General features: G+C 43.5%; 1 protein-coding gene across 7 annotated transcripts in view; it reads left to right on the top strand.

The window, feature by feature from the left end:
- Positions 1 to 20,125, top strand: part of SH3KBP1 (SH3 domain containing kinase binding protein 1) — a 340,208-nt gene that overhangs the window by 252,353 nt on the left and 67,730 nt on the right. For all 7 annotated transcript variants that reach the window (XM_082718343.1, XM_082718345.1, XM_082718346.1 and 4 more), the window contains one exon: positions 1,112 to 1,206. In XM_082718343.1, coding sequence (XP_082574469.1) covers positions 1,112 to 1,206 — 95 coding nt within the window. The remainder of the gene's footprint in view (positions 1 to 1,111; positions 1,207 to 20,125) is intronic.

The raw sequence follows: 20,125 nt of genomic DNA on the forward strand, positions 1-20,125 counted from the left end.
TCCTTGGGAAATATCTAAGGCCATCTAAAGCCATTAGGATTGTTGACTTAGCTGCAGAATAAAAAATGCCTGTCCCAGTAGATACTAATTCTCTGGAATTTTCCTTTCTACCTTCAATCCCAAGTCATCGAACCCCACTTTTCCAAGTTTTACTTTCCTGGATACCTGACAATGTTTTTGCTCTCTTCTAAACTGGTACTTTTGCATAAATAGAGAAGATTTAACATCAGATTGGCTTTCTTTTTTTTTTTTAAGCTTATTGATTTACTAATGCAATCTCTACACTGAACGTGGAGGCTCGAGCTCACAACCATACGCTCTTCTGACTGAGTCAGTCTGGCACCGCTAACATCAGATAGACATCAAAAGCATATAATTGATGGCGTGTTTGAACTGGTTTTCAGTGTTTCTCTTTCTTTGGGGGACATCCTTGCTAATGACCATCCTCACCTAAATAGTTTCCCCCAGAGAGACCTTGGGACATATTTGAACAAGTTTGTCTTCCCAGTATACACATGTATATAAAGAACATTTAGTGAGTATTTGTTGGCTGTTTGTGGTTGACACATGTTCACATAGAAATATCTGTCTCAGGAGATACACCGTAATGGAGTCTTTGGTTTTTTTTTTTTATTGTTTTGAGTACCTTGGAAGCATTTAACATACACAGATACCTGTTTCTGATTCAGTGAGGTGTGGAAGAAGGCAGTGAGGGCAGAATTTAAGCTTTTTGCTCTTTATAGATCATGTCTGCTTATACATGCCCCCGAAGAGTATAGAAAATGGTATATAAAATAAAGAGCACATAAAATATACACCTGAGACCAAGGAAATCTTTTTGGTTTTCTGCCTGAGAGACGCAAAGCAGTCAATGGCACTTGATGACATCACATGATTTGTGAAGGGGAAAAAGTGAAGAGAATAAGTAAGCGTGAGCCCCAGATGAGCAATCTTAGGTAGTTTCTTGCAAGTGACCCTTTCTTTATTCAATCCTTTTATCCTCTCTGTTAAGTGTGCTTGTCCCCGAACTTAATGTGGGAGTGGGCATCTTTTCCTGAGTCACCCATTAGAAGAGGCATTGTAAAGGTTGTGTTGTCTTTTCTTCTTACAGCCAAGGATTACTGCAAAGTAATATTTCCATATGAGGCGCAGAATGATGATGAATTGACAATCAAAGAAGGAGATATAGTGACTCTCATCAATAAGGTAAGCAAAGCTTCCCTCCTGCCTTTGAAACGGCGAGCCGCTCAGAGGCATTGACTGGACGGTACAAGCTTTTGTTTTAGGCCTTTAAACATTTGATTTTCATTTCCTGAACTCCTTCCTGAGAAAGACTCTTGCGTCTTTTCTCTTGATCGGGCTAAGCCCGACACATCCAGGTGAGTGAATGAACTTGAAAACCAAATCGGTTCTGTTGGCCTTGGAGCCAGCTGCAGATTGGCACGGCCCGGTGGAAAACTCCATCCCAGAGCGGCTAACCCAGTAGGCGGCCTGCTTGGCTGGAGAGCCCTCCCTGTCCTGAGGTATCCAAAGAGGGGCTTTAAAAATGCAGGTCATACCTCACGGGCAGCAAATGTGTAAAGAATGTGTGCTATTCTGATCAAAGACAGGTAGCATGGCTGAGAGAATTTTGCTTGTCTTTTCTGGGTGAAGAAGGTTGGATGATTTTATCATCACTGCAGGCAGAGCTCTATAAACATACAGAGAGCTATAAAAATCTGTGTGAAGTGACACAGCTTAACAGGGCCCGAACCATGTACTGTTTATGCTTTCATGCAATGGTACTCACCAAGTAGGTGGTTGAAAGATACATTATTTAAATGATTCCTAGAATAGATCACGTTTTGTCTGAGTAACAGGATTCTCATGATGGTCACGTATGGTGAAAAGCTGACCCATCTTTCAGATGTCTAAGTAGCTTTATTCTGAGGTCCAAGTGAGTGGCAGGGAACACGTGATGTTCTCGGGACAAGCGTGACTTGGGGGCCGTCATGGCTGCCTGTGCTCGTGCAGGGCTGGAAAGCATTGGCAGGGTGGAGAGTGCGGGGAAAGAGGAGAGAGAACAGGCAGGGGTTAGGGTGGGGGGAGTAGGCTCTGGGTCTCGCTCCTGTGGCCATTACAGAGAAGCAGGGGATCACGGGGTTTGCCTACACCCCCTTCCCGCATCCCCAGGTGTGTCCATAAAGTGATGGAATTCCTTTCTGGAATAGCAACCTACTCCCAGTGCTGCTGAGAGGCCAAGGACTTGACCATTGTTTTACGTGTAAGCTGTTCTCCCGCATTCATTTTAGCGTATTTCTCCTAAGTGTTTTCCGTGGCAGGAGGAAATCAGAGCCGGGTAAAATGCGGCCTGTCTTGTTCCTTTCTGCCAAGGAGGCAGAGCAGTTCTTCCCTTTCTTTACCACCCTTCCCCGTCAACCTTCAGCCGCGCCTCCTTCAGGTGGCTTCTGCACGGTGCGTTTCCTATTTTGAACCATACCCTGCACGGAACACTCGGAATAAGGAAGTTGCTAAATAGGTGTAAAGCAAATACGAATAGTTCAATAATCAGCACAGATAATTGGTGTTAGTCCTACAGGGAAAGGGGCAGATCACTTTCTCCTGTGACGAGTGCCCAGCGAGCACAGGAACCCATGCTTTGCAATGGGGGGAGGCACTCTACTGTTTTTGTTTTTCTTTTCATCCAGAGGGGGGCAGCCTCTTTTTAACCAAAAACCAGATGTACCAATAATATTTAATAAGGTTTGGTGGGGGGGGGGAACATACCACGGATGGTCTGTTATCTGAATACATCTATTTCTACCTTAATATATTATATTCCTGTCCCTGTCATTTGATTACATATGATGAGAACACATTCATCTTGATGTTTTTGTTCCTACCAGCTTGAGATCCAGTCTGATAAAAAGAATTGAATTTTTCTAAGGAGCTTAGTCAGAAAGAGAGTGTCTCCTTGTTCCATCCTCCATGTGCACGGCCGGGAGAAAGGAACAGACGGCTGTGCCAGGCTTGGTCTCAGTTGTCCGGGAGATCGTGCCAGATGTCCCTGCTTTCGTAGCTTCCTGCAGTTAAGTGCAGTTTAGAAATGGAAGCAGCTTATAGATAATATTATGACAGTTGCAAAACGCGACCTCGTTCTTCTTGCCGTACACTTGGCCTCTTGACTTGGCTTACACCTTGCTCCCGCCCCTCAGGCCGAGAGCGCCTGTGTCATTTTCACCCTTGCTCCCCCTCCGTCAGCCCTACCCACGCTCGTGAGCCCAGCAGCACCAGAACCTAGCGATTCTGCCGTCCTGTGTCCCTGCCTCTTCATGTCCTTGGGAGAGCCAGGCCCAGGCCAGAGGCTGTACTTCCTTCCTCTCCCGGCTCTCTCCATGGCACCTGTTCCAGAGGAGAACGCTGGGGCGGAGGGATGCTGGCACCCCAGCCCCCTCGTTTTATCATCTCCTAATGGTGCTTTGCTCGTGGGACCCCTCTGCTCCAGTGAAAGTCTTTAACAACTTTCCTCTCCTTTATTGTCAAATCCAACTCGATTCTCCTGGCACCCATTTGCCCAGGCACTCTGGCCTCAGTCTGGCTTTTCTGGTCTTGGTCCACATCACTGTTCTACAGCAGGCTCTCCTGGGATGTCCCCAACCTGCTCATGCATCCTCCCTAACTTGACCCCGGCCGTGTTCCTGCTGCCCAAGATGCCCTCTGTCAACCCACGTAGCTGGTTTTTCAATAGCTAATAATACAGCCAGTCTTAACTCATGCTGCATTATGTACCTGGGCCCATTTTTTAGCTTGTTACTTTAGAATGTCCCCTGTGCACTATCAGTTTTGTTTTTATTGTTCTTTTATATGGTCTGTGAAATCGGGTCTCTTGATATCCTGTCCTTCTGCCGGTTTTGACTTTTATTCCCCCAAAATATCTGCCACCCTTGACCTAACGTTCCATTTGGTTGGAAGCATTTTAAAATGACAAGCGCCTTGTAGGCTACCTGCTCAGAGAAACCAGGGTTTGAATCCCAGCAACACCATTTATGGCTGTGTGTCACTGGGCATTTCACTTAATCCCTCTGAGCCTCAGTTTCCTCAGCCAGAAGGCAGACCTCACAGGGCTGCTGTGAGGATTTGCTAAGGTGCTGCATATACATAGATCATCACTTCAACTTTGGTTGCTCTTTCTCTGACCTTGGAAATGGAGAAGGAAGGGCTCTTGTGATTGGGCCCAGTTTGCTGCTGGAGCAGGAACACCGTGTTATGGGGGTGGGGCGGTAACAGTGGTGGAAGACTTGCCTGAAAATAGCTCAGAATGCACAAGGGGCGAGATTTCAGCAAGAATTTGGAGAAAAAATATGCCGTTAAGTATTTTACTTGCTGAAAAGTGGGGGGAAATGGACTCTGAGTCTGTCATACCCTGCTGACGTTATAGAAAATTCTTACATCTTCCTCAGAGTTAAAGAATCACTTATAAATTCATTTAGATGAATGTGTGCTGTTGATACTGTAAAGAGAAGAGCTTCGCTTTGATTTGTTTAATGTGTATTTTGATATGCTGCTTTATTATGTGTATGAGTTGAGATGAAAGACCTGAATCATTGTTGTCTAAATTCAACTTCTTTGGCTGGAGAGGTTTTCAATTTACCCCAAATTCCATTGGTGTTTTTGTTTCAGAGTTAGCTAAGGTGGTTTCCCTTTGTCCTGTTTTTCTGGGCTGTGGCAGGAGTCACAGGGCAGGCATTGCCCTCGTTTTTAGCCCTAGATTGTCATTTCGTGTAGCTTTCTAGAAAATGAGTCAGACACCCTTAGCGGGTGCCTGTAAGCCCTCCACGGTTCCTGAAATAATGTGCAAAGACCTGAACTATTTGTGTGTGTCCCTGGAAACTAGGATGAAATGTGGCAACCGAAATGGTTTGTTTTTTAGTTTATTTATAAAGAATTCTTGTGGATTTGGGAACATTTCCATTTGCACAGAACACACCTGTGTTTAGCTTTTATTTCCAGTCACTCAAAAATAGCTCCTTCATCTGTGTTCCTGCCGCCCCCATCCCTGCCTTCGTGATTTGTGCTCAGAGCATGGTTGAAAGGGTTCAGAAGCCTCTGGGTCTGGTTTCCAATGAAGGTCTGCTTTCCCTAAAGAAAGGCTGAGAGCAGCCTGGTGCAGGCCAGGCTGGGGTTCAGCTATAATGGTGGCCACCTCCGGGCGCTCCTTGCTCAGACCGCTGCCACCTGGGGGTAAGCGAGCCCAGCTGTGGAGAGGGCTGATGTTCCTGACCTTGGCCGACAGTCTCTTGGCCTCAGCCCCCCTAACCTGGAAGGAAGGGCTTCCCATGTGAGCCCTTTGTAAACAAGGATCTTTAAGTGTATATTTCTTATTAAAAAGCTCCCCTGGGCGCCTGGGTGGCTCAGTGGGTTAAAGCCTCTGCCTTCGGCTCAGGTCATGATCCCAGGGTCCTGAGATAGAGTCCCGCATCGGGCTCTCTGCTCAGCTGGGAGCCTGCTTCCTCCTCTCTCTTTGCCTGCTTCTCTGCCTACTTGTGATCTCTGTCTGTTAAATAAATAAATAAATAAAAATCTTTTAAAAAAAAAAAAAAGCTCCCCTGAGTAGCTGTGTCTTTGACCCCTAACAAAGCAGACACTCCCCACCCTCATTTCTTCATGGGTATAAGCCTATTTGAGACCATGAAAGTAAACACTATGAAAGATAATATTATTGATAAAAACCATGGAGCATGGAGATGGAAGGAGGGGGAGGAAACTGATAGATGTGCCCTAGAGAAAGAAGGAAGCCATTAGATTAGATAAAGGTAGAAATAGAAGAAAAAATACAAAGTGGGGTGCCTGGGTGGCACAGGTGGTTAAGCGTCAGCCTTCAGCTGGGGTCATGATCCCGGGGTGCCAGGACCGAGTCCCACCTAGGACTCCCCGCTCAGCTGGGAGTCTGCTTCTCCCTCTGCCTCTCCCCTTCCCCCCCACCCCGCTTATGCTCTCACTTGCTCTCTCTCTCTCTCAAATGAATAAATTAAAAATCTTTTCAAGAAGAGAAAAAAATATGAGGTGAGAGTCTCACCTTTTCCTCAGGATATTTCAAACCAGGGACCGTTCAGTATTTGGAGCTGGACCTGCTGTGAGGGCGGAGTTAGGGCTGCAGCTTCCTTCATCTCTACGCTCCTCCTTTCTAGACAACTCTTGAGCACCTCAGTTAATAATGGGTCAGTTTATGTGTGCGACCGCGGCTTCCCAGTGCAGGACGCTTCCAGGGTAGCTGGCAGCAGCAGCCCAGGGCCCCTCATCGCCATTCCTTTCCCTCATGGTGGCCCAGGAAGTTAGGTGGGACCACGGGTGTCCTGTGTAGACCACGGGGAAGGACCAGAGGCCTAGAGCGCAGGAGTGACTTTCCCAGGGTCTCCAAGCATGCCAGGGGCAGAACTAGGGCGGGGTTGTGGGGCCTGAGCTGCCTTGTGGGGCTGTCAGATGCTCTTAGAAGGTGGGGCTCAGCTTCGACATTTACTTTTCTGATGGGATAGAAAGTGGTAAATTGCAAATAACCAAAAAGAGAATTAGGGAAGAACTCTGGGGCACTTCCCTTCTCTTCCAAAGGATCCTCATCTCTATTCCATATTTCTTCCAAGCTGATAATGTTTTCAAATGTTGAAGACTTACCAAGTGAAACCTGAAACAGATAAAATCTTTAAAAGTCAAAAAAAAAAAAAAAAGAAGAAGAAGAAGGTGGGGCTCAGCCGCTCCCAGAGGCGACTTATCTACTCACAGAGTCACCCTCTGTTGCTGGATATCTAGGGCAAGTGCCTATCAAATTTGCTTTCTGCCTTAAAGATGTGATCATTATTTAATCAGGGAAATGGTATTACCATGCCATCACCCTGTCTGCTTGCATGTTGGTGGTATCCATGTTTGTGATCGCTTTGGGTCAGATCATCCGCGACTTTCTGATTCCACTGTCCCCTCCACAGAAATGAAATGCTCATCAGTGCAGAGGAGATGATGGGCTCAGCTCAGGGCTAATATTGGTTCTTTCCGTGCCTGAAGCTCTCTTCTCCCCCTTCCTTCTGCTTTCTTCCGTGCCGGCTGATCTTGCCTTCCTCTTTCTTCCCACTGGGTACCACTTAGTTTTCTGGTTGCTTTTAGCATGAAGAATGAATGAAAGGAAGGAAGGAAGGAAGAGAAGGGGAGGGAGGGAGGAAGAAAGGGGAGGAGCGAGAGGATGGAAGGAAGGAAGGAAGGAAGGAAGGGGAAGCGGGAGAGAGGGAGGAAGGAGGGGAGAGAGGAAGAGGCAGGTGGGAGTCCTGAGCTCCTTCTTACGTCATCCTGTGATTATGTGTTCCTTTGTTTGTTCTAATGTTTATTTTCCCTTCCTGCCTCCCTCTGATTAATTCATTAATTGGAACACTTATTCACGAGAGAAATGTCTTCACACTCCCTTGCTTCCCGCCCCATAGGAAGTAAGGATGTTTCCTCAAAGAGAAGAGGTTTTAGGAATCTCAAGAAAGGTTCTCAGGCTGGTGTAAGAAAGCCCATCAGCTAAATAGATTGCTGGCCTTGACCCCTTCTCTCTGCACTGCTGAAGCTTTTAGCAGAGCTAAAATGCTAGGATTAAGTGTGGTTTCAAGGGCGAGGAGTAAATTAGCAGGTGTCACCCTGAAAATGATGACACACTGACAGACCCATTAGAAGGACATGTTTCATGAGTGAATGAAGAAGTTAAGCATAGGGCTGGGATCATCTGGGCTTACACACATCTGAAGAACGCCAGTGTTCACCAAATGAGTCTTTTGTGTCATAGGACGTATTTTTTGTGGTATGGCCTGCCTTGTTAGACTGCATATGTCCTTCCTAGAGTCAGAAGCCACAATATATCTCCTCCTCAGAGCATTAGAAATCCCAAGGAATACCGTTCGCTTCTGTTTTGTCTTCCTCTTTAAAGTAACCAGAACACTGGAATCGTTGCGAAGAATCCTGATACCGTAAGTACGTTGGATCAAAACTCTTCCTCACTGTGCTCATTTAAAAATTTTTAAATTAGATTAAATTTAAAATTTTTTTAAAATTAGATGAGGTTGGTGAACGTAGGACTTGATGTGGTAGAAATTTTCTCTTTTGTTTACCAGGAGACGGACAAAACAGTACCATCCCCAAATTCTGACGGCCATGATGCCAGATTTTTGATAGAGGAGTTTGCCATTGATGAGACTCCCCAGCTTTTTATGCCCCCGCAAGTGATGCCACACTGTTGAAAGGGACCCTGCGTTTGTTCAGCCTGACAGTCACCCCCGTCCAGAGCGGCAGGAAGTTAGTAATCCGTGCAACACCGCCACGGGATCCTTTTCTCCTGCAACACACAGAAAAACCTGCAGGTGTCTCAGCGAATTAGAGAAACTCTTTCTGTTTTCCATGGCCAACCTTTCTGTTTGTATTACTCAGAGAGGGCCATTGTGAGAATTAAATGAGATGTTGTGGCTCAAAGGGCTTTAGAAACATAAAAGTTGAATTCTCATTAGTGCTCTGAGAAGTTATTATGGGAAGAAGAAAAAAACAAACGCCCAGTGACTGGAAGTTTTTACTTCACGTACTGAACTGTCCTGAAATTCAGTTTAGCACTTGCCCTGAAATTCCCTTTTATTATCTATTTTTTGACTTTTCTTAGGAAAGAAGTAATTTATTATAGTTCTATAACCTCTGTCTTATGGAAGTATCACAAAGCTCTTTACGTTCACATTTACATTTTACTAAAATATGCTTTTCTGAGCATGGGATGTACTTTTAGATAGTATTTTAAAATTATATGAGTAATACCTACTCTAGAGAAAAAGTGAGAAGGAAAACAGATAAATAGATAAATACCAGGAAAAGTCGAAATCACCTCACCACCTTCAGTACCTCTCAGTATCTGAGCTGTAGTCTTCCAAGTGTTTTACACACAGAGACACACACAAATTTCAGCTCAAAAGAAAATAAGATCATATACACACACATTATTTTGTAACCCTCTTTTTTCCAAACATATCATGCCTGTCTTCGGCAGCATGGTTAAATAGTTCCTTAGAGTCCTGCTGTACAAAGTATTGCGGTTCTCTTTTATGTTTGTTTCTAGATTTTCCTTATTTTAGGTCATGTTGCATGTGGTCATCACTTTGTAAACTCTTGCCCATGTAATTGGTTCTACCACTTTCTACTACTTGTATAACCTTGGGAAGATTGCTCAGTTTCTCTGTGCCTCAGTTTCCACATCTGTGAAGTGGGGTTGATGGTAGTACTTGCCTCCTCGCATTGCAAAGATTAAATGAGTTAAAGGAGGTGAAGCACTTAGCATGCCTTGCTCAGAGTGAGTACTGTAAAAATGGTAATAGTTGTTATTATTTCTTGATGATAAGTAGCTAACTGTAATGCTGCCTCAGTTCCTTTTAAATATATTTGAGGGATGTTATGAAAGATTATGCCAATTTAGCCTCCCCAGCAGTGTGTGCGAATATGTTTTCCTATCCTTGTCATCCTTGGATATTATCATTCTTTCTAATCTCTGCTAATCTGATAGGTGTTTGCATTTTTAAAAATGATTACTCAAGTTGAAAATCTTGTGTGTCATTTTCCAATTGATTTTTATAAAAATACCTTATATTTATGACATTAACCTGTCATCTTTCACATTATAAGTGTTTTTTCTTAGTTTATGACTCAGAGAGATATTTAAGAAAAACATCATTAAAAATAAATACCTTTTAAACTTAAATTTCCTCCATTTTCTAGTTAACTAGATAATGTAGTACAATTCATCCTTGTAGGGGCGCCTGGGTGGCTCAGTGGGTTAAGCCGCTGCCTTCGGCTCAGGTCATGATCTCGGGGTCCTGGGATCGAGTCCCGCATCGGGCTCTCTCTGCTCAGCAGGGAGCCTGCTTCCTCCTCTCTCTCTCTCTCTCTGCCTCTCTGCCCACTTGTGATTTCTCTCTGTCAAATAAATAAATAAAATCTTTAAAAAAAAAAAAAAACAATTCATCCTTGTAAGAATAGTTTTACTTCAGGCTTTTATATTTCAGTCCTAGTTGGAAAGGGTAGCTGGCTATTAAGTACATTCCTTTTCTGCCTTCCTCGGGGCTTTAGGAGGTTCTATTTAAAGCTTCTGTCCTTACAAGCATTTTTTTTTTTTACAATGGCATTCAGAGAACCCCTGAGGTTCTGCATGGATATATATAAGGAGCCTCATATTCTAGATCAGAGCTTAGCCAACTTTTTCTCTAAAGGGCCAGAGAGTAAATATTTTAGGCTTGATGGTCTTTGTTGCAACTATGCAAAAGCAAGTCATAGAAGCAAATGAATGGGCATGGCTGAGTTCCAATAAAACTTTATTTATAGACACTTAAATTTGAATTTTGTGTGATTTTCACATTCCTTGAAATATTCTTCTTTGGTTTTTTAAAACCATTTAAAAATGTATAAACTATTCTCAGTGGGATGAACAGAAATAGGTAGCAAGCCAGATTTGGTCCATGGGCTATAGTTTGCTGGCCCCCAAGATAGAATGTCTAGAAACAGACCCCAAAAATATAGCCGATTAATTTTCAACAAAGGTGCAAGGAGAATTTAAGAAAGAAAGGGTAGTCTTTTTAGAAGTGGTACTGGCACCATTGGAAATCCATAAACAAAACAAAAACAAAAATACCTTAACCTAAACTTAACACATCCTACAAAAATTAACTCAGAATGGATTGAGTAGATCTGCATGTGAAATAGTTCTACTAAAATGTAACATAGATCTACATGTAAAACCAAAACCACAGAATGTTATTTATGAAAACATTGGAGAAAGAGTTGTTAGACATGACACCAAAGGCACAGTCTTTGAAAGAAAATACTGCTAAATCGAACTTTGGCAAAATTAAGAACTCATTCTCTGCAATGCTACTGTTAAGAGAATATTGATTGGTCTGTTTTTCTTATAAGGCGATTTGAGACTAAATAATTGCCTGATAAGTAATTGCATGAATTTCAAGGACATTGGTTTTGTCCTCAGTCTTCCTGGGAATATTCTTTATAACATAAGACCACAGATCTCCCTTATCAGAGCCTTTTCCCCCAAGGTGGCAAACAGATGTAACCACACGCTACCAGTCAGGCTTGGGCTCAGCTGAGCAGCCTGAGGGCCTAGATTTGACCTGGGAATTGTATTTTTTCACTCATTGCACATGGCCTATAAGCCAAATTCACAGAGTAGAGAGAAAAAGACCCCCAAACAAATTTTTATGCCAAGGAATAAGTTTTCCTTTGAAAACTCAAATATAGATATGTCTGGTGAAGAATGGAAATGGAAAGTAGGCATTTAGGAATTTATGAATAGTTGCTACAGTTGGCTTGGATGGATGATCTTGATGTTCATAATGGCCATGGGCATGCCCTTTACCTCATATTCCTTCCTGGTCCTTATCTGTGAAATGAAGATACTCCCTGGCCTTCATCCATAACAGCTTTCTTTGTTACCTCTTAGAGGTAGGGCAAGAGCTAAGAAAATCTCTTAAAACATAATATAAGATGCTTTATAAATGTCAGTGTCTCTGTCAATGAAGCAAAATGATTTTTGATTATATCTACTACCCTTTTAATGGAAGAAAAACATGTGTCAAGATGGAGAATCAATACAGTTTTCTAAACATAAATGCAAATGAACACTCAGCTATAGGATGAACATCCTCGAGAGGTAGACTGTGTTACTAGCCACGTGCTTTGGATGAGCCAAAAGTATCATTAGAAACAGCTTTCAAGGGGCTCCTGGGTGGCTCAGAGGGTTAGGCCGCTGCCTTCAGCTCAGGTCATGATCCCAGGGTCCTGGGATCATGCCCCACATTGGGCTTTCTGCTCAGCAGGAAGCCTGCTTTCCTTCCTCTCTGCCTGCCTCTCTGCCTACTTGTGATCTCTGTCTGTCAAATAAATAAATAAAATCTTAAAAAAAAAAAAGAAACAGCTTTCAAAATTTAGCATAAAACGGGCACCTGGGTGGCTCAATCAGTAAAGTGTCCGACTCTTGGTTTTGGCTCGGGTCATGATCTCAGGGTCCTGAGACTGAGCCTCCCGGCGGGTCCGTGCTCATCAGGGAGTCTGCTTAAAGATTCTTTCCCTCTGCCCCTCCCCCTACCTGTGCATATGCATGCTCCCTCTCTTCCTCAAATAAATAACTCTTTTTAAAAAATTAGCATTAAATTGTCATCTCAATGTAAATGACTTAACAAGTAGAAAACGGAAACGGAAAATTTCTATGGAAAAAAACTTGCATAATTTTGCATCCTTGATTATGTTTAAATAGACCCCCCAAAATGTAAAAGTGCTTCCTTAATGAGTTGCATTTTATGTATGACTTGTTCACGTGCCTTTATGTGTTAATGGCACATGTCATGCTTAAAGCCCAATCATAAGTACATAGGAAAGGTCCTCTCTGCAAATATCTCCTTTTCACATCATTACTAATTTTTGAAGTTGATTTATGAGAGTAGAAGTTCTTTCATTCTGATATTAGAAAAAAGGCTAAAAGCACAAGTATTTCCTGAAACTTAAGATTGTATAGCCTGCAAATAAAATAATGAAATCGGTAAGCTGTTCTTTTATATTTGTCTCTGCGCAACCTCAGTGGCCATGCCCCACAATTCCAGGAGATGCCCAGTATAAATGGTGACCCTGGAGTTGGACCAGTATGGAAGTATCTTTTGGGTGCCGTTCTCTGAAGAAGCTTCAGATAGAAGCATCTTTTTCTAAGAGGGAAACGGGCTGTGAGTAATGAGGCCTCTGGGGCTTCCACTCTGGCTTGTCCGCTATTAAAATCCCTTAAGGCCTTCCTCATCGCTGCCTGCTGCCTGCCTCTCATAATGTCTGTGGAAGTTCTGTTCTCTTTCCGGGGACCCGAGATTTGAGGTCAGCTTTTTGCTCAGTTCTTAGTGACATCTAGACTCAAAGTTTACTTCCATGGCAAATCCTAACCCATGTGCTATAAGCGGGTTATGGGAATATAAGGTGGTGAGTCCCTCAGCTCTCCAGGTGGATGGAAAGGGCCTTAGGTAGCCCGAAACCCACTCTGGGTTGATGGGCCTTCAACGGTGTTTGGCTTCCAGTGATATGTCATGAACATATTATCATTATATATGTGTGCCATTATCTGAAAAAAGTTGGATGGCACTGACTTACTGCATGTATTTAAATTTTCCATATTACGATGTTTAATACTGACTCTACTTTTCCTTAGGGAACATTCAACCTTCCCTGTTAGAGAAAGGTGCATACGACTAGCAGAGGAGACTCTAGGATAATTAAAAACTCTCTTACACCTTTTCATTTAGAAATTCTTTCTCTAGGACTTCTTTTGGGAATTAGACCTTGAAATAGCTCAGGCTTTTAAAGATAGAGCTTCAAGTTCTATTAAACCTAGAAAAAAAATAAATTCTAATTAAAGAAACAGTCTTTTTAAGCAAACATAACTTCTGGTTATAGCCACGATGGAGTCAAAGGTGTGAGACTTACCCTCCTGCCAAAGACAACTTTTAAATTGGACAAAATACATGAACCCGCTGTTTTTAGGCACTGGGTAATACACAGCGTGGGGATGTAATCCTTGAGAAAAGGATTTCACATCAACCCTGGCTTTCTTCTAAATTGCAGCAGAGCCCAGTGGAGCCCCAACAGAAAGCAGAAGACTCATCAGATAGAGGAAACAGGTTGTAATTCAGGGATGCCAAGGTGGCTGGACTTTTCAGGCCAATGAATTGCTGAGGAGCGAGCTGTACAAAGGAAGAGCTCCAGAAAGCTATATATAGGAGTCCTTCGAGTCTTGCCCAATACTAAGCCATGCATCAACAGGGCAAGACTCCACCAGACCTGGAAGAAAATAAGCCTGGGGCATGGGTGGGCTGTGAGCTGAGGTAATATCCCAGAAGTCACCAGGGATGGGAGATGTTGGAGTTCCAGCCAAGCACGGTCGGAAAACTTTGCTGAATGCACCTAGCATCTTACTGGGAATCCAGAAGGGGCAGTCGAGGGAACAGTGCTCCCCTAACCTACCCTATAGCCTAACAAAGCTTTAAGCCACGCCTTGACAGGTCAAGCTGATCCGTGAGCCACTTGCTTGCCGTTAACAAAACTCAACGCTCTTATAAGGAAGACCTCAAAATCCAGTCTCAACAGTGTAGCACGCACAGTTTTTGAAAATATACAATCACAAAGTATGTACAAAGAAGCAGGAAAATGTGAGGTACAGTGTGGGTGCCTTACAGACACGGAGGCATTTCTGCATACTTTTCAAGTATCCATCTGCGCTTCCATTCATATCGGCATGACCGAGCGGAGCCTTGATTACTGCTCCTTGTGTTCTTCATCCACTTTCTCATTGCCAGTTATGTAATATGTACAGTGACAGAAGCAGAAGGTAATGTTGCAAAAGCCGCTAAGTTCTTGCCAATAAAAAGTCAGGATTTTTTACAAGTTAGATAAACTCTTTCAGGTCATGAGCTCCCAGGGTCACGAAACAGTGAATGACTCCCTAAGCCTTGATGATCCTAGGATGTTGACATTTGGAATGTGACATTTTTTTCCTTTAATTTCTTTCATCAGTGTTTTTGTAGTTTTTGTGGTAGAGGTCTTTTACCTCCTTGGTTAAGTTTATTCCTAAGTATTTTATTATTTTTGGTATAACTGTGAGTGGGATTCTTCTCTTAATTTCTTTTTTTGGTACTTCATTGTTAGTGTATAGAAATGCAACAGGTTTCTGTATATTGTGTCCTGCAGCCTTACTGAATTCATTTATCAGTTTGAGTAGTTTTTGGTGGAGTCTTCAGGGTTTTCCATATAGAGTCTCATGTCATCTGCAAATAGTGGAAGTTTGACTATGGCTAGGACCTCCACTACTGTGTTGAGTAGAAGTGGGGACAGTGGACATCCCTGTCTTGTTCCTGACCTTAGGGGAAAATGCTGCCAGGCTTTTCCCCACTAAGGATGGTGTTAGCTGTGGATTTTTCATATAAGGCCTTCATTATGATGAGGTATATTCCCTCTAGACCTATTTGTCAAGAGTTTTTATCATGAATGGATGTTGTACTTTGCCAGATGCTTTTTCTGCATCTGTTGAGGTGATTGTTTGGTTTTTAACCTTTCTCTTGTTAATGTGATGTAGCACATTGATTTGTGACTATCAAACCATCCTGGCAATCCAGGTATAAATCCCACTTAATCGTGGTGAATGATTTTTTAATGTACTGTTGGATTTGGTTTGTTGATATTTTGTTGAGCATTTTTTTTAAATTTTTATTTTATTTTTTCAGTATTTGAAGATTTATTGTTTGTGCACCACAGCCAGTGCTCCATGCAATCCATACCCTCCTTAATACCTACCACCAGGCTCACCCAACTCCCCACCTCCCTCCCCTCCAAAACCCCCAGTTTGTTTCTCAGAGTCCACAGCCTCTCATGGCTCGTCTCCCCCTCCAATTTCCCTCAACTCACTTCTCCTCTCATTTTTGCATGTATGTTCATCAGTGATATTGGCCTATAGTTCTCTTTTTTTGTAGTGTCTTACCTGGTTTTAGTGTCAAGGTAATGCTGGTCTGATAGAATGAATTTGGAAGTTTCCTTCCTCTTCTATTTTTTGGAATAGTTTGAGAAGAATAGATATTAACTCTGCTTTAAGTGTTTGGTAGAATTCCCCTGTGAGACCATCTGGTCCTGACTTTAGTTTGTTGGGAATTTTTTGATTACTGATTGAATTTCATTGCTGGTAATCAGTCTGTTCAAATTTTCTGTTTCTTCCTGATTCAGTTTTGGGAGGTTATGTCTCTGGGAATTTGTCCATTTCCTCTAGGTTGTCCAATTTGTTGGCTTATAATTTTTCATAATATTCTCTGATAGTTTTTTGTATTTCTGTGGCGTCAGTTGTTATTTCTTTTCCTTCATTTCCAGTTTTATTTTTTCAAATGCTGTCTTTTTTTCTTGATGAGTCTGGCTAAAGATTTATCCCTTTTGTTTATCTTTTCAAATAACCAGCTCCTGGTTCCATTGATCTGTTCTATTGGTTTTTTTAGTCTGGAATGTGACATTTCCATGAGTGAATTCATCTCTGGGCTGTCTCCTTGGCTTCTCTCACGAACTGTGGTCTGCCAGGCACTTCTTCTGACATTGAGGTAGACAGTAGTCTTCTTTTTCCCCTCTTACCTCATAAACCATGATGTTGAAAAGCCTGCTTTAATAACTGACTGACGGGGATGTTGGAAATTCTGAGCAGAAATCCCAGCCATGCAGAATAATTGCATCTCTTGGGGAGGTGTTAACAAGCAGAGGCAAAGCTGAGTGCTCCTGGGCTCTGGCTTCTATGGATCTTTCTCTCAAGGGCCCCCCTGAAGCTCCACGCGGAAGACGTTCATTAGTAAATATTAAACACTGCTTTCTCTATAGCTGGTGGGATGCTGAGGGTGTAAGACCCCTTCGGGACACTCTGAGGCTCACTTAACAGCCACACTGAAAGTGTTCAGCACTCAGTTTCTCCTGGAGCTATATCTCAGTCATCAGAGAAGGCCATGAAAAAGTTTTTTCAGCCATGCTGGGTAACTTCTGGGAAATTGGGAATTTCTGGGGAATGTGGGGACAGCTGACCACCAAGAGAAGTGACTGAGCAAAGTGCTTTTCTTTTCATTTGGACCAGCGGATGAAACCATTTTAATCTTTCCATTGTTTGGTTTGATATGTCCATTTGTAAGCTATGCATTCCCTTCTGAACTCGAATATTTGGTGCACTTACCATGTCTGAGAAAATGTGCCCTACATTTTGGAGGTACTTTTTAAGTTGTTTCCACAATTAGGGCGCCTGGGTGGCTCAGTGGGTTAAGCCTCTGCCTTCGGCTCAGGTCATGATCTCAGGGTCCTGGGATCGAGCCCCACATCAGGCTCTCTGCTCAGTGGGGAGCCTGCTTCCCTCTCTTTCTATGCTTCCCTCTCAGCCTGCTTATGATCTCTCTCTCTCTCTGTCAAATAAATAAATAAATAAAATGTTTTTTAAAAAAAGTTTTTTCCACAATTATAAACAAATAATTAATGTGGTACAGACCAACAGGTAAGCCAGATCATATAGATGAAGCTTTCTTTTTTTTATGTGACTTTTTTTTAAGTAATCTCTACACCCAACGTGGGGCTTGGACTCAAGACCCTGAGATCAAGAGTCAAATGCTCTACCCACTGAGCCAGCCAGGCCCCCTTAAATGAAGCTTTCTTGTGTAGCTAATCTATACCTGCCTCTTCCTCATTCAACTGAACCTCACTTCTGATGTTTGAAAATTGAGAGAAGTAGATCCATAGTCTGGGGGAAGATTGGGCCATCCACCATTTCATCCATTCAGACAACATTTATTCAGAACTGATATTTGCTAGGCAATGTTCTAGGTATTTGATGGCTGCAAAGGTTATAAAGATAAGATCCTTGTTTTCAAAAAACTTACCATTTTTTTTAAAGATTTTATTTATTTATTTGACAGAGAGAAATCACAAGTAGATGGAGAGGCAGGAGAGAGAGAGAGAGGGAAGCAGGCTCCCTGCTGAGCAGAGAGCCCGATACGGGACTCGATCCCAGGACCCTGAGATCATGACCTGAGCCGAAGGCAGCGGCTTAACCCACTGAGCCACCCAGGCGTCCCAAAAAAACTTACCATTTTTGAGAATCTTGCTACTCAGAGTTGGTCCATGGACCAGCAGTATATGCATCACCCAGAAACCTGTTAGAAATGCTGAATCCCAGGCCCGTTCTAGACCTGTTGAATTCAAATTAGCATTTTCACAAGATCCCCGAGTGGATAGTATGTGCATTAAAGTTTGAGAAGCCCTGTCCAAATCAGTGAATGTCAACCTGCATATTGGAAGGACCTGGAGAACCTCTAAAAAGTGCCAATTTCCTGTCCCACCCTCTAGAAATTGTGCTCGAATTGGTGTGGGGGGTAGCCCAGGCATTGGGAATTTTAAAAATTCCCCCAGTGATTCTAAATGTGTAGCTAACGTTGAGAAACCCTAAACTGTTAGGTTGCTTTGCATTCTCGACAAAAGGGAGTCCAGGACGAGGTTGTAGCTCATTGTTTTAACCAATTTACAAGTCAGGTGGCAAGTTTGTCTTTTATCAACATCTGTAGTGCCAAGACTTAGATGCAGATACACCAGAGCTCACTAGTGACTTTTGGCCAACAAGTTGTCCATCAGGGAGCGGCCATGAGCCGGCCCTTGCTGTGGTAACGGTGGGAAGTGCTCGAATACTTCAGCCACGTTCCGCAGGGGCTCCTGTGGCAGGATCAGGTGGACGAAGGCAGGACATTGGGGTGTGGGCAACTTCTCCCTCCTCAGATGTGCCCTGGGGCCTTGGTATCCCTCACCTCATCCTTCTTCCAAGTATGTCAGCTGCAGCCACTGATGGTTTCACCCAAGGCTGGTGACAAATGTGTGTGAGCTTAATTCAGAAGCTTTCATGGCCACATTGTCCCTCAGGTTCCCTGGGACCAGTCCGTAGAATTGCTGTAATGCTGATAACCACCAACGGTCATATCGCTCTTTACACCTCACCAAGATTTTCTTGTGTGTCAAGAAACCGAGACCCAGAGTTTTTATAACTAGTGGAGCACTCCAGTCTCAGCTGGCCCTGGTTTGCTGTTTTTCCCTCTCCCTGAGATCGCTCCGGTAACCTGACAGAGCTCAGAGTGTAGAGGTAGGGGTACAGCAGAGCTAAGGCTCTATTTATTCATTCCTTCAAAGGAAAAACATCATTTGTTTTTTATAAGGAAAATTGCATATTTTACTCAAATACCTGCCTGGTGATGAGGCATAGAGAAACCATTTTGGGAACTTGGTCATAGAAGAGTGAACATTCTCTGTCAGAAATACTGATCTTTCTACACTCCAGGTTCTTGATAGAGTCCAGGTCTACATTCCTCTGCTTTCATGCCAGTAGAGCTTATTTCTAATCGTTGTTGTTCTGGAAACTTTCATCTACATGCTGACCTCTCACTCTTTCCCACTGCAAACTCCTGCCTCATTCAGAAGCCACCCCCTTGACTGCCTATACTGTCCTGTCCTCATCGTTGGAATCTCGTAGTCTGCTAGGGTGATCATCATCTTGGGCTGTATCTGTGGTACTGCTGTGATTATTGATAGTGTCCCAGGTTTGAAAAGACTGTAAACAGTCACCCTCACGTTTCCAGTATCTTGGCCGCACTGCCTCTCTCCTCACTGGTCGGCTGCTCTCTCATTGTCCTGCTTTCACGCGCCTCCCACCATCCTCCTTGGGGACATCCACTCCACCCTGCTGACGTTCTGGCCTCACAAATCACTGACCACCTGTCCCTCCATTCTGCTCCTGCCACTTGCGGATGCCATCTTGCCTCACACCTCATATCACTGTTCAGTAGAGTTGGGAGTCCCCTGGGAGCCAGGCACGGCCTCCATCCTAAGTGCCAGTTTTTGAGTGTTCTCTTCCAAGACCCCGACTTCCCTCTCTCTCTCTTTTCTTCCTTCATGCTCCACGATCCTGCCTTTGACCTTTCTCATTGCTTTGGCTCACCCCTCATTCCCTCTTCCGGCTACCTGGTTTTTCTCGGACCCTCTTGTTTTTAAATCCGACCGGGCACTCCTGCCGGTGTTTCTGCTCCATAGTGATTCACTGTCCGCCTCTCACACTAGGCTCTGAGCTCTGGAACCCTGTTAAGGACTTTGTAATTTTCTCTTTCGCCCCTGAATTCCTCTGCTATCCTGCATGTTTTCAGTTCTCAGTAAACAAATTGAATTTGGTGTTCTTTTATACTTCCAGAAGCACAGCCCTCATACAAATAATTGTCTCTTCATCTCTACCATCAGAAGGTTTGTTCTTCCTGGTTGGCTGACGAGGAGGTATTCTGCTTCTCATTCTGCTGTCAGAATTGTTTCTGTTTCCCTTAAATTAGCTTCTCTTGCTAGGGGATAAGAAAAGCCCTGGTTCGCTCTCAATCTCTGTCCTTTGCCAGGTACCATGACTCGGGCTGGCTTCTGTCCTGCAGCCTCCATGTCCTAAGACACACTGACTATTTTCTTTTTGGAACTTGCTTATCTCATCCACAAGCCTTGTATTTGTCCTCTTAACCAATCAGAACGGTAAGAC

This window comes from Mustela nivalis, assembly GCF_964662115.1.
Source record: "Mustela nivalis genome assembly, chromosome: X".
Classification (NCBI taxonomy): domain Eukaryota; kingdom Metazoa; phylum Chordata; class Mammalia; order Carnivora; family Mustelidae; genus Mustela; species Mustela nivalis.